Source organism: Carassius carassius, chromosome 2 (assembly GCF_963082965.1).
Source record: "Carassius carassius chromosome 2, fCarCar2.1, whole genome shotgun sequence".
Taxonomy (NCBI): domain Eukaryota; kingdom Metazoa; phylum Chordata; class Actinopteri; order Cypriniformes; family Cyprinidae; genus Carassius; species Carassius carassius.
Window position 1 is genome coordinate 43,431,325 of NC_081756.1, and position 14,974 is coordinate 43,446,298.

General features: G+C 35.4%; 1 protein-coding gene and 1 long non-coding RNA gene across 2 annotated transcripts in view; both read right to left on the bottom strand.

Moving 5' to 3' along the window:
- The window catches only part of pkd1l2a (polycystic kidney disease 1 like 2a), a 29,206-nt gene that overhangs the window by 10,575 nt on the left and 3,657 nt on the right, over nt 1-14,974 (bottom strand). The window contains exons 4-14 of the mRNA XM_059516953.1: nt 14,810-14,920; nt 14,359-14,506; nt 9,101-9,327; nt 6,798-7,205; nt 6,550-6,665; nt 3,843-3,978; nt 3,325-3,505; nt 3,111-3,219; nt 1,838-1,967; nt 779-1,069; nt 530-675 (exon numbers count right to left, since the gene is read on the bottom strand). Of these exons, the coding sequence (XP_059372936.1) occupies nt 530-675; nt 779-1,069; nt 1,838-1,967; nt 3,111-3,219; nt 3,325-3,505; nt 3,843-3,978; nt 6,550-6,665; nt 6,798-7,205; nt 9,101-9,327; nt 14,359-14,506; nt 14,810-14,920 (2,003 nt within the window). The remainder of the gene's footprint in view (nt 1-529; nt 676-778; nt 1,070-1,837; nt 1,968-3,110; nt 3,220-3,324; nt 3,506-3,842; nt 3,979-6,549; nt 6,666-6,797; nt 7,206-9,100; nt 9,328-14,358; nt 14,507-14,809; nt 14,921-14,974) is intronic.
- LOC132110394 (uncharacterized) lies at nt 10,841-11,826 on the bottom strand. Its single transcript, XR_009424644.1, has 2 exons — nt 11,561-11,826; nt 10,841-11,207 (listed from the first exon to the last, which is right to left on the bottom strand). It is a non-coding gene; the product is annotated as an uncharacterized LOC132110394 (long non-coding RNA).

Sequence of the window (14,974 nt, forward strand, 5' to 3'; positions counted from 1 at the left end):
ACTGATATTACTGACATATTACTGAATGACTATTAATCACAATTATATATTAAAGCATTAAAAAAGGCAGTCAATGGCACAATTATTATTATTAAAATTTTTTTGGAAAGGAAAGTCTTATGTATTTATTTTATAATGATTTTTATCATTATAAATTTATTATGAGAAAAAAATCACCAAAATGTACCTAGATGTCTATTTATATTATCAAGTGTAACTTAGTATATAGATTTCAAACTTGTTTAAAGTTTGAAAAGTTTTATGATTTTGTCAATGAAGAACAAGTATCTATGCTTTTTGCTTACTGTGTAGTGGTTACAGATCTGGTATTTTGATCCTGAAGTGGAAAAATATAATGTCTTAAATTTTGGCAGTGATTTATTAAATTTCCACAGGACAAGTGACATAGCTTTCTGAGAATGAACCATCTGTCTAATTAATTCAGCTGATTTGTTTTGAAGTGTAAATTTTTTTTTTTTTTACATGCTTTTGAAAAGATGGACATAAACAAATCAACTCGACTACAAACCCGAGTGGTTACAGCAGTGCCAGCAGTAACGCCTGCTGCGTTCTTAACAGTGATGTCCACCATCAGACTGTAGTTTTTATGTTTATCACCTAGAGGGAGGTAAAGCGACTCCACTGTGGGCTCGGCACCACAATAAAAATAATGACCTGCAAAACAGGTCAAAGTACACAAAGTTAACCCTTATATACATAGGTTGGATTTACCTTTACAGGAAGAGCCAAATTTAGAAATATAAATCACATTTCTTACCCCTGGCAGTTTTGAAGCAGAAAATACAGGACCCAGCTTGGCAAAAAGATGGATCAACAGAGCAGCTGATCTTAAAGGGAGAGAGAACATCACCCACAAGAGGACTAATGGTGCAGGAGGGAGGACTCAAGGTGACAGGGGGCGCTACAGAGTTGAGTGATTTAGCAGTAGTATGAGATGATGGAGAGACAGTAGTCGACAAAAGCGGCTGGACTGATGAATCCTCAGTACTGGATGTATCAACAATTGGAACAGTGTATCTAGCAGATCCAGATAAGCTATCCTTGATAGCTAAGAGAAAACACACATGGCATCAAATCCACTATAGGGTCTTAAATTTGATTAAAGTTGTACAAAGTAATTTGGGGTTACACTTCATTTTTCTCACTAATGGATCCTCTGCAGTGAATGGGTGCCATCAGAATGAGAGTCCAAACAGCTGATTTAAATATTATAATATTTGTTTAGAATCTCTTAGTATTGTTTTTGCTTGTGAACAGTGCTTGATCTTGCATTTTTCTCTCTTGGTTCAGATGAGACGACTTTTTGCAAAACTTACAGCAAAGTTTTGTATTATGGACTCTTATTTTAGCTGAAAGCAACGGTTTAAATTAAAACGCCTTAATAATGGATTTATTTATTTCAAACACACAGCTTTTCACGTCACAAGATGTTAATTGATGGAGTGGTGTGGATTACATGTGGATTATTGTGATGTTCCTCATTCTGACGGCACCCGTTCATTGCAGAGGTGAGCAAGTGATGTAATACTACATATAAGTAAAAATATCAATTTTTATTTTGAGGTAAACTACTTCTAATACATCTAATACATTTAAAAATGTATGAACGTCACCACAATAGAAAATAATATCAAACCAAGCAGCATTTATTTGTATTTAAAGATTTTTTTTTTTTTTTTTTTTTTTGTGATATCTGGCTATCTGTGCATTGAAATTCATACATTTGTAAGTGTGATTTCAGTGCCCAAGCTCTTTTTAGGGCCACTATTTACTTTTCAGAAGAACGGGTACAATTTAAGATTAAAGCAACTCCTACCATAAACCACCACTGTGATATCCCGCTTTGCTTTTCGTAGTGCACCGCTCTCTATTGTTAAAGAGCTGCCCTCTGCCTTCTGTATCAATGGCTTTTTCACTGACTCTGAGTGACAGTGGCTTAGTGAACCCTGTGGGAAGATAATGTATTAGATGAATACACCATAAAAGCACATGGTCACATTTAAAAAGACAGAGGCATATCCCTTATGAAAAAGAAGTGTGCTTAATCATATTGAATGTGCACATGAAGTGTAGTTTAAATATTCAAATTGCATTTTTACAAAACTTGCAGATAGCCTAATAAATTATTGGAATTATAGGCCACTTAAGTGTGCTTAAAGAGTGTCCAGTATCATGACTATGTTTCTTAACATCTATAAGTATACTTTTAAAAAGTTAACTTTGTAATAATGTAAAATTAAAGGTTTTACTTAAACATTGTAAATAATATGTTTTAATAGTCTTTTTTCATGCTTTAGACACTTTAAAGTTACTTATTTTAATATGTTGACAAACATACAAATGCATATGCAAAGTATTTTAGAATTTTTACAGTAGTGTACTACTTGATTGCAGCTTCAGCATTACAAATGTGTAATTCCAAATATATATTTACAGTAAACATGGGTTTCAATGGAAACAACACAAGTATATTTTAGTGCTCCATGAATGCTTGTTAGTATTCAGCAGTACACTAACACATATTTCAAAGACAATAGAAGTAACTATGTAGTCACATATAAAAATGTGCCTGAGTCCTACATAAAGGTTTAGCTCAACCAAAGTTTTAAATTCCAAACAGTTGCATTGGCAATGGGAAGAAATGCTATGGAAGTCAATGGGGACCAGAAAATGTTAGTTTACATACATTCATCAACAGAAGAACATATTGAGGGTGAGTAAATGATGAAAGAATTTTTACTTTTGGGTGAACTATCCCTTTAAGTGGCTCAAAAAAGCACTCTAAACTTCAGCTAATTGCATTTAATATGAATTTAAACTAGAATATATTTTAAAAGAATTGTAATTAACATGCAATTATGTGTTTGAAAACATTACATTCCGTTCACATTATTAGTACATTCATTTAAAGCATATTATCATGCAAAAGTATTTATTTTAAAAGCAAACTTAAACTAAGTAAACTTTTTTTTTCCACAAGGGGTCACATGCAAAGTTGAACTAATTTTCAAGAAAGCACTCTGCAAGATCCTCCTAAAGCTACAGGTTTAATGACATGGCACATCATAACATAACATAAAAACACTTACAGTAAAATCCTTTGTGCTCTCAAAGTACCAAACAATTTTCTGACATCCTTCACACTGCACCTGTAGCTTAACAGTCTCAGCGACGTTCACCGGACTGCAGTTGGAACAGCTAAAAAGAGTATTCACCGATTTTAAAGCAGGCTACTTAGTAAAATGACGACAAATATGAGCATATCATTTGATCAAATCAAATTGCAATCAGTTAAATTCTTACGTAACAGAAAGCTTCATATTTTCTCTAGGAATGACAGTGATGCATCTGCTTCCAGTCTGTGTGACACCATGTGACTTGGTATGAACAGTATACACAGAGAAACTGTAGACTGGTGGTAGGCAAGCTTCGGATATCTCATGATCTCTATTTTTCACTTCACTGGGACAGGGGCAATCCTCATCTATAAAGAAAAGAGAAAGAAAGAAATAAACACCAGATTATTATATCAATTCTTTAAAGATATAAACAAGATGACAATTTTTGGATGGTTAGCATGGTTTCGTTAGCGCCTGTTGGTAACTGTCCTAACGACACACTGGCAAAAAGCATCTTTCTCTGCTGACAGCTTCAGAAGCATAAACATTTCTGACTAAACTAATTGCAAGCATCCTTAAAATCATGAAGCTGACCGAGCAACTGCAACTGAGATGAATGAGAATGCTAACAGATTTCTCCAGGTATTATAGACCTCCTTGGAAATAACACATTATTTGTGATTTAGCAATAGTGGTACTTACGGCATTTCCAGATAGAGTCGTCATCTACTAATCCATCAACATATAGTTTGATGCTGGTAGTGCCGATGACTGGGACCTCTGGATCTACTGCGATATTTAGATTATTGGCTCTGGCAGTTCTCATTTGCTCACTGATCTGGAGAAATAATAGAGGTGTAAAGATGTGCTGCTTTTTTCAAACAAGATAAGCACTATTGACGGTATCTGTGGCATACTATACAGAAAATAAGTTTGTTAAAAAATGTGTCTACAGTAAGACACTTACAACAGTAAGACACTTACAACAGATGTCTGTAATGCAAGTCATTGCACTGAAATAATGCTAAAATACACATTATTTCAAAATACATCTGCAAGTAAAGTCATCATTTAAAATTTTAATTTTATATGTTCAGGGATAACACAAAAGTATTTTATAAGTTTATATTTAATGTTTACAATAAATTCCCATAAGTTAACATTAGTTAATGCATAAGCTAAAATTAACCAACAATGTGTAATACATTTGTTACAAAATTAAATAACATTTCTTAATGTTAGTTAATAAAAAATATAACTGTTCATTGTTAGTTCAGGCCCATTAAATAATACTAACAATTCTAAACATATAACATATCAGTTAATATACACTGTAAAACCCGACAAGTTAACTTAACTCAAATCGTTTGAGTAAACCGATTGCCTTGACTTTAAAACCCGACAATTAAACTTAACTCAAACGGTTTGAGTAAACAGATATCCTTAAGTTATTTTAACTCAAACCGTTTGAGGCAACCGATTGCCTTAAACCATTTAAGTTGAAAAAACTCACAGTTATGAGTACTCTGAACTTAATTCAGTTGAGTTCACTGAAAGAAGATGTACATTGCAATTAAGTAATTAAGTGATTAACTAAGTGCTGATTGTGAATTAGTGATGAACAGCTGCTGTTAACAAACAGAATCACTGAAGAAAAGAGAAACACAAGAACTACTACAACTGACTTCAGACACAGCCTTAGATGAAATCAACTGAAATAAAATACATGAAATCTCTCAAGATCTGATTAAACAACCCCACAAACAGCATCACCAGCTCCACTTATTAATAACCAGACTTTATTTCTGTCAGACGTCTACAGAAGATCTTATTGAGAATGAACTAAGGTTTAGATGTTGATTTATTGTTTCATTTGAAGTAACCATGTTAGAGATCAGTGTTTGCTTTAGTTGGGCCCTTGACCCTTGACTTCTGTCTTAGTCTTTTCTCTGGCTGTTATAACCGTGTGTTTCTAAAACACATTTGTTGTAATTCAGAAGCCCAGAAGAAATGCCATCAGGTGTTAACCTGTACCTAGATGTAGGTTGTTATACTTTATATAGGTGATGATAGTTATTCATTATTATTCACAATTATTGATCCGTACAGAGTCTAATCTCTGACTAAATAAATGTGCAATTAGTAGAAGTGGACCTAGTAAAAATGACACTAAGATTCAGTTAATATAAAAATGACTTCATAAACATTTTGTACACATACATTTTTCTTCTACACCAGTAATTGGTCAAACACAGACATTAATAATCAGAATATTAACCTCTACAATGGTGACGAAAAAAACATGCTGCAATGAATGCTGGGTACTATTGTAGTACAAAACTCATCCATGGCTCCCACCATGCTCTGCAGCATTTTTTTTTATGGTCACCATTGTTGAGGTTCATATTCTGATTATTGATGTCTTTGTGTGACTGTTTGACTGCGTAGAAGACCACACGGTTTGAAAAGTCATTCAGATTAACTGATTATCACAGAACCACTTCCACTTAGAATCACTTTCACTATATAATCAATCAAATTTTACAACACCTATTTCATCAGAGATTAGACTCAGTACAGTTCAATAATTGATGATTATCATCAACAATATAAAGTATAACAACCTACACCTAGGTACAGGTTAACACCTGATGGCATTTCTTCTGGGCTTTTGGATTACAACAAATGTGTTTTAGAAACACACGGTTATAACAGCCAGAGAAAAGACTAAGACAGAAGTCAAGGGTCAAGGGCCCAACTAAAGCAAACACTGATCTCTAACATGGTTACTTCAAATGAAACAATAAATCAACATCTAAACCTTAGTTCATTCTCAATAAGATCTTCTGTAGACGTCTGACAGAAATAAAGTCTGGTTATTAATAAGTGGAGCTGGTGATGCTGTTTGTGGGGTTGTTTAATCAGATCTTGAGAGATTTCATGTATTTTATTTCAGTTGATTTCATCTAAGGCTGTGTCTGAAGTCAGTTGTAGTAGTTCTTGTGTTTCTCTTTTCTTCAGTGATTCTGTTTGTTAACAGCAGCTGTTCATCACTAATTCTCAATCAGCACTTAGTTAATCACTTAATTACTTGAATGCAAAGTTTTAAAACTTACATGGTTTAAATCAAGGCAATCTGTTTACTCAAACGGTTTGAGTTAAGTTAACTTGTCGGGTTTTACAGTGTAAAAATAAGCATGAACTAATAAATGCTTTACATTTTTAGTTCATGTTAACTGATGGGACCTTATTGCAAAGTGTTACTATTTAAAGAAAGTATCAGAAATACATAATATTTTCCTCCACCTTAAAAAGTCAACAAAATTTCACATTAATGAATGAAGCATAGCTTATACTGAGTGCTTATAATGAAGCATTTGTGTTTATGGACAGACTCTGGATCACATACCGTGTTTTCTTCATGTTGGTTCACAGTTTCATTGTGACAATACACTGTTGTGTTTCCACCATCCATTTCCATGCTTGAGAAGGAATTCTCTGCTCTGACCACAACATTTAATTTGCCTACAGAAGATGGAGAAATTTTTTTTTATATTTAATAATGTTCAAAATCCTATCAACGCCCATGGTTATGAAATCAAACAATCACTTACTTTGGGCCTTCTAATGCATGTGTAAATAAGTTAAAGGCAGTACCTTGTATTGTGTTTGAGATTACGAAAACTTGTGGACTTCCATGCAGCATCTCATGCATCTCAGAAATGGTGTAATTGGCTCCAGACACCAGAAAATGTAGTTGCACTGGAGCCCCTCGAGCCAGAGACACATTGACATAGAGGGCATGGACCGGACACTGCTCATGCTCAAATTCAATGTCCACTATGAGTCCTTCCACTGACTCCACCAAACACAGCTCCAGGACAGTAGAGCGATCTACAGCCGTCACCCCATTGAGAGCCACAACAGTAAGCTGTTGGCATCCTGGTCCTAGTTGCTGCTGTACTTTTGGAGATATGGTGATGTTATGGGGAACAATCCCTCTGATAGCGGAAATGGAGGCCAGCTCTGAATTTTCATGCTGAATTTTGTATGTTACATTGGTTCCTGGAGGAGTTAAACATTCATTTAGTTTGGTCCATTTTTTTAAAACTTAAAATACAGGTGCATCTCAAAATTAGAATATCATGGAAAAGGTCTTTATTTTTTGTAATTTAATTAAAAAAGGCTAACTTTCTTATATTCTAGATTCATTGCACACAAACTGACATATTTCAAGAGTTTTTTTGTCTTAATTCTGATGGTTACCACTTAAAATAAAAAATCAGTATCTCAAAAAAATTGAATATTCCATTTTGAGCTTGATTAGTTTGATTAATCTTGAGTATAAATACATGGTACCTCTTGGGCTAGTTTAGAACATGCAACCACAATTATAGGAAAGACTACTGAGTTGACAGTTGTCAACAAGACAATCATCAACACCCTCCACAAGGAGGGTAAGCCACAGAAGGTCATTGCTGAAAGGGCTGCAGAGCTGTTCATAGAGTGCTGTATCAAAATATATTCATAGTAATTTGACTGGAAGGAAAAAGTGTGGTAGGAAAAGGTGCATAAGCCACAGGGATGACCAAAGCCTTGGGAACACTGTCAGGAAAAGCCGATTCAAGAACTTGGGAGAGCTTCACAAGGAGTGGACTGAAGCCAGAGTCAGCGCATCAAGAGTCATGACACTCAGACGTCTTCAGGAAAAGGGCTACAGCTGTCACATTCCTAGAACCAAGCCACTCCTGAACCAGAAAACACGTCAAAAGCATTTTACCTGGTTTAGGGAGAAAATTAATTGGACTGTGGTTCAGTGGTCCACCGTTGTCTTTTCAGATGAAAGTAAATTAAGCATTTCATTTTGAAATCAAGGTCTGGAGTCTGGAGGAAGACTGGAGAGGCACAGAATACAAAGTCCAGTGTGAAGTTTCTGAATGATCTGGGTGCAGTGACGTCTGCTGGTGTTGGTCCATTGTGTTTTATCAAGTCCAAAGTAAATCTACCAGGAGATTTTGGAGCACTTTATGCTTCCATCTGTTGACAAGCTTTATGGAGATGCTGATTTCATTTTGCAGTAGGACTTCAGCACCTGGCCACAGTGCCAAAACCACTTCCAAGTTGTTTGCTGACCATGATATTACTGTGCTTGATTGGCCAGCCAACTCACCTGACCTGAACCTCACAGAGACTCTATGGGGTATTGTGAAGAGGAAGATAATTAACATCTGATTAACAATACAGAGGAGCTGAAGGCCATTATCAAAGCAACCTGGGCTTCAATAACGCCTCAGCAGTGCCACAGGCTGATCGCTTCCATGCCACGCCACATTGAAGCAATAATTTCTGCAAAAGTAGCCCCAACCAAGTACTGAGTGCATAATTAATCCTGTTTTGGAGATCTTGAACATTTCTGTTTTGTAAATCTTTATTTTTAATTTTGAATGTTCCTAAGCTGTAAGTCATAACCATTAGAATTAATACAAAAAACTTTTGAAATATTTTAGTTTGTGTGCAATGAATGTAGAATATAAGAAAGTTAGCTTTTTTGAATGAAATTACAAAAAATAAAGAACTTTTACATGATATTCTATTTTTTTTAAATGCACCTGTATGTCCTTATAAATTACAACAAATATTTGTGGTGGGTGAAAATTTAAGTAGGCCTATATGGGTACTAAAACCGAATATAAATCCCAATAAAATTCAGGAAAAACTGGTATATTTATATGGATGTGATCCCTTTTTAAAAGTTGTCTTTTGCTCATTGTGTTGCTGTTTGTACAGAACTATGGTCAACATTTTTTTATTCTTTGCTTTGGAAATAAATTTGCATTTGAATTATAATTTCTGGAGAGAAAAATCACAGGCCATGAAAAACAATAAAACTTTCTAGTGGGCCTGTGTCGAACACTTGTGCTCATGCAATGTAATGTGCTTTCAAATTTATCTATTTTTACCTGCGTCTAACTCCACTTGGATTCTCAGAGGGTTATTATAAAGTACTTTGCAGTTGGAATAGCCTGTGGATTTATTCATGCTGTGGCACTTTAAGGTCCCAAACTCTCCAAGCGGTTCCTGGATAGTGATGCTTTTGGAAGCGGTCACATGCCACTCACTAGTACTGCACTCTACCGTGGCAGTGTATTCTCCAGCATGGCTGTACTTATGCACCACATTCTCCATCCTAAAAAGAGTTTCCACAGTCAATCATTAAAATTACATTGTGCTTAATTGTATTGAATATGCACTTGTAGTGTACTTGCAGATAACATAATATTAATAAAATAAAAGGCAACTTAAGTGTACTTAATGAAAGTACACTTTTATGAGTGTCTCTTAACATAGTAGTACACTTTTTTACTTGTTTATCATTATATTTTAATAATCTTTTGTCATGCTTAAATGTTCACTTGTTTTGATGTGTTGACTAACATATAAAACCACATGTAATATACTTGATTATAATTCTAACGGTATTGTGTTACTCACTATTACAGTTAAGGTGAATATATTTAAATGAAATAAATTACAAATGTGTAAATACACATATATGTATATGCATAAACTATATATTTAAGTAGAAAGAGTATTTTACTTTACGTAAATTCTTGTTAGTAAATTCAAAAGTACACTTTGATATCTGAGAATATATAATTATGAACTTATATTTAAAGATAATATAAATAATATAATATGAGTCTCCCCCCATTCCCCATTGTTTTACTTCAATGATAGGTTAGAATTTAGTGATTTTTTAAAATGAAATATCAAAAGGATAAATGGTGCAGATTTATTTTCACAACCACCTTTGCTCATATTTATCAAGTGTGCCAATATTAGTGGAGGGCATTGTATGATATAAAAATATTTTTTTATTCTGCAGTTTATATTGTAACATTTATATGCTATACACTTTTTTGGCACACATAAATTATTTATTTATTTTCCTATTTTCTTAACAAATTAGCCAGTAAAAATATCTGACTTGCTGGTAAATTATCTTAGAAGTAATCTAATCAGCATAGATGGGAGGAATGTTTCCAAAAAACATTTGGTACCACATTAATCATAAGGTAATGTTAAATTCAGCTAGGGGTATTTGATTGATACAGTTATTGAAATCTCAGTCCAGCTGAGCAACCAAAGCTTGCAACCCTGACAAGAGACTAAACGTGAATCAGTGACCCGATATACTCACGGTGAAATCCTTTTTGTTTCTTTGTTATTCTTTACAAGTGGGAATACCTTTGCAGCAATATACTGTTAACGAACATCTGCTGAGAGTGACCTTTAATTGAATATGTAAATATGTGCTGTTCATGCTTTCCTCTCAATAACCAACTATGAGTGGTTATGAATGAATGAATAAAACCTGTTGTTTGGTTTTAATCCATCTTGAACTGCAGTGTCGAGCAAGTCTGTATGAAATTCATGTTACATGATATGACTGATATTTACGTAGAAAGGGCATGGGCACACAACATTAAAATTATATCATCTTTGAGAGCAAGGGGGCCCCCTGGTGTTTCGGGGGCCCCTACGCAGCTTGCGTATTTGGTGTTAGGGAGTATAGGCTCCGCTATTGACTATATACACTCACCTAAAGGATTATTAGGAACACCTGTTCAATTTCTCATTAATGCAATTATCTAATCAACCAATCACATGGCAGTTGCTTCAATGCATTAAGGTGTGTGTTCCTGGTCAAGACAATCTCCTGAACTCCAAACTGAATGTCAGAATGGGAAAGAAAGGTGATTTAAGCAATTTTGAGCGTGGCATGGTTGTTGGTGCCAGACGGGCCGGTCTGAGTATTTCACAATCTGCTCAGTTACTGGGATTTTCACACACAACCATTTCTAGGGTTCACAAAGAATGGTGTGAAAAGGGAAAAACATCCAGTATGCGGCAGTCCTGTGGGCGAAAATGACTTGTTGATGCTAGAGGTCAGAGGAGAATGGGCCGACTGATTCAAGCTGATAGAAGAGCAACTTTGACTGAAATAACCACTCGTTACAACCGAGGTATGCAGCAAAGTATTTGTGAAGCCACAACACACACAACCTTGAGGCGGATGGGCTACAACGCAGAACCTGATTTTACCAAGTGAGACATGTTCCTGGGACAACATCTTTGTTGACCCTGGAACAACATTGTGATTAACCAATCAGATTTGAAGAACAAGTTAATAGATTTTGTGAAGTTTACGCTTACAATCACTGTTAGGTGCTTGTACATCAGTGTCATTCATCTATCATTTCCTCTGATTTTAAGGATCACTTGGTTAAGGTTAGGTTTAGGTGTAGGGATATGGTCAAGACTACATTTTTTGAGTAAAATGTTGTTCCAGGGTCAACAAAATATGTTGACCTAGGAACACCTCTAACTCAGCAATATCAGGACGTGCGGGCTACAACAGCAGAAGACCCCACTGGGTACCACTCATCTCCACTACAAATAGGAAAAAGAGGCTACAATTTGCACAAGCTCACCAAAATTGGACAGTTGAAGACTGGAAAAATGTTGCCTGGTCTGATGAGTCTCGATTTCTGTTGAGACATTCAGATGGTAGAGTCAGAATCTGGTGTAAACAGAATGAGAACATGGATCCATCATGCCTTGTTACCACTGTGCAGGCTGGTGGTGGTGGTGTAATGGTGTGGGGGATGTTTTCTTGGCACACTTTAGGCTCCTTAGTGCCAATTGGGCATTGTTTAAATGTCACGACCTACCTGAGCATTGTTTCTGACCATGTCCATCCCTTTATGACCACCATGTACCCATCCTCTGATGGCTACTTCCAGCAGGATTAATGCACCATGTCACAAAGCTTGAATCATTTCAAATTGGTTTCTTGAACATGACAATGAGTTCACTGTACTAAAATGGCCCCCACAGTCACCAGACCTCAACCCAATAGAGCATCTTTGGGATGTGGTGGAACGGGAGCTTCGTGCCCTGGATGTGCATTCCACAAATCTCCATCAACTGCAAGATGCTATCCTATCAGTATGGGCCAACATTTCTAAAGAATGGTTTCAGCACCTTGTTGAATCAATGCTACGTAGAATTAAGGCAGTTCTGAAGGCGAAAGGGGGTCAAACACATTATTAGTATGATGTTCTTAATAATCCTTTAGGTGAGTGTACATCTGGCTGTGTGAGACTAATCCCTTTTCTTTGTGTGACACATACATTACGGTACAGAATAAATCTTTCAGCATTATCCTTTTGATTTTCCCAGCAAAGATGCCAGAGTACTTGAAAGTCTACAGGCATATGATCTACACTGTAAAAAATGACTGTGATTTTAACGGTAAAAAACTGTGAAAATGCTACAGTACAAACCTGTTTACTGGTTAACGGTAATTTCCTGTAAACTTTACAGGGAAAAACCGTAAACTTACGTTCCCAGAATTCTCTGCGTTGCATTTCAAATTTTGTTTGAATTTGATGTTTTTTCTTTGAAATAACTATGTTTCTTCTTAATTTTTTCTCATCTGTTATGTTTATTAGGTTTGTATGTTACATAAAATGTTGTTAAATTAATGTTTATTGCATATTTCAGTTTAATGAGTCTCACCATGATGGTGTTTAGTGCTTGTGTGAATGACACCGTGCACCTTCTATGTATCTTATTATCTAAAAGCTGCTTGTGATGGGCTTTGTTTCACCACATGACTCTCTCATCACCACCTGCTTTTGGTGGTTACCAGTGTAATACAAAGGTACAAAACAGATTTCAGTGCTTCAATAAGTTCGTATATTAATATTATATCAGTTAAATTATGGTATTAAACTGTAAATATAAAGTAAAACCGTTAAACCTACAACAATGTAACTGTATTTTTTAAGGTATAAAACCGTTGTTTATAAAAATGTTTTTTCCTAAAGTTAATACTTTTTATTTTACAGTAAATCATTGACTCAAGCACCAGATTTAACCGTAGAAACAACAATGACAATGGCTGCCAACCGTAAAAGAAAAAAATGTTTTACCCGTAACTTTACGGTGGAATTCTGGCAACCCCAGCTGCCAGCGTTTTACCGTAGAATCTACGTTTTTTTTTTTACAGTGTACAGTCATATGATATTTATTTTTTTCCTTTCTCTTTGGAGTGTTACAAGCTCTTTATTTTTTTCCTTTCTCTTTTGGAGTGTTACAAGCTCTTGGTGCATAAAGAAGATCTATGTAAAGTTGCATAGAATAAAGTCTCAAATACAAAGAGATATTATTTAACAAAGTTATTACTCTGCCACGCCCCCCTAAAACGGCTCATTCAAACACGCTTCACATGTCTACGTCACTATGTGGAAATATTTAAGTAATGCCGCCCAAATGTTCACGCAAAGAAAGAAGGCGTGGTTTCAGTAACCACAGTTAGTGTTGAAGCAGTCATGTCAGAGAGATGCTGTGTCTAGGAGAAAGCAAAAGCACTTTATTTGTCCTTCCGAAAGTAGATGCATTTAGGAATCTTTAAGATTACTTACAACAGAACAGTAATGCATTTTATGGATGACTGTTTCGTGAACCTAGGAGAGGAGGTCATTCTGACTTTGCTACCCCAATCTGGCGCTTCTGAATCAGCTACTGTATGTTTTGTTATTAGTTTAAGTATTTGCTATTGACTGTTCAAATGCAGAGTTTTGCCAATAGTATATGTATTACTGTAATCAAGCATCTGTAGTATTATTTTGAAAAGATGAAGCTCGCGATTATGGAAAGTTACATTTCTGACGAGTGCTTGTAAAATTTGGCCAATCACAATGCACTGGGTCAGGTGGCCAATCAGAGCAGGCTGTGCTTGTCAGAAGCAGGGACTTTGTAGAAAAAAACGGGTTTGATAGAGGACCTAAAATAATGTACAATATTTGAAAAAGAATGTGTTTTTTGAACATTAAAGCATGTCAGCATATTCTGTTACACCAAGTATACAAAATAATGATCTTTAAAACCTACATGTATGTCAGTGAAGGTCTTGTTTTTTAAGCTTCATTACACACGCATCACGCATTGGCAATAAAAAATGAAAATTCTTACATATAGCCCCTTTAAGTGATTCCAAAAAGCATTCTTAGGTTCAACTAATTTTATGTAATATAATTACAACTGTAATAAGTACTCCTAAATATATCCTAAATTGCATTTCTTTTTCATATACAGAACAACATTAATAGCTATTATGTGTTATTATAACATGCAGGGCAACACTCACTCTTCAGGACTGTAATTATCAATGATGTGTCCATCCCCAGCATTCAGTGTGCACGTGAGGTTGCCTTGAAATGGATGCAGCAACCATTTCACTGTGATGGGAATGTTGTCAAAGACAGCAGCCAGCTTACTCATTAGCAGGTGAAGAGCTGATAACAAGAAATACAAATATTTAATATTATCCTAAAACCAAGTTGTTAGTATTAAATGTTCTTTTGGCCTACAAGTCTAAATGTATGGAGAATTGTGCAACAGATAAGCTGGCAGACCCACATGAATTCATGCAATCAGACACGTACTGGGTTCATAAACATAATGTCTAAAGGCCACAGTGTGTAATACATCAGAGACAATAATGCACCATATTATCAACATCAGATATGGGCTTTTATGTAAGGGAAATGTAGTGTATCATCATGTGTCATACTGGGTTGGGACAAAAGAGTTCTGACCATCTTTGCAATGATATTCCACTGACAAATAGCTTCCCAGCACAGGGCACGGCTCTCCAAAAGATGAAATATCTGCAGCAGCCTGACACACCTGCAGTCCGTGGCAGTGCTCTTGAAAGAAAACAAAATACAGAATAGTTTTACATTCATTGTGCAAATAATCTG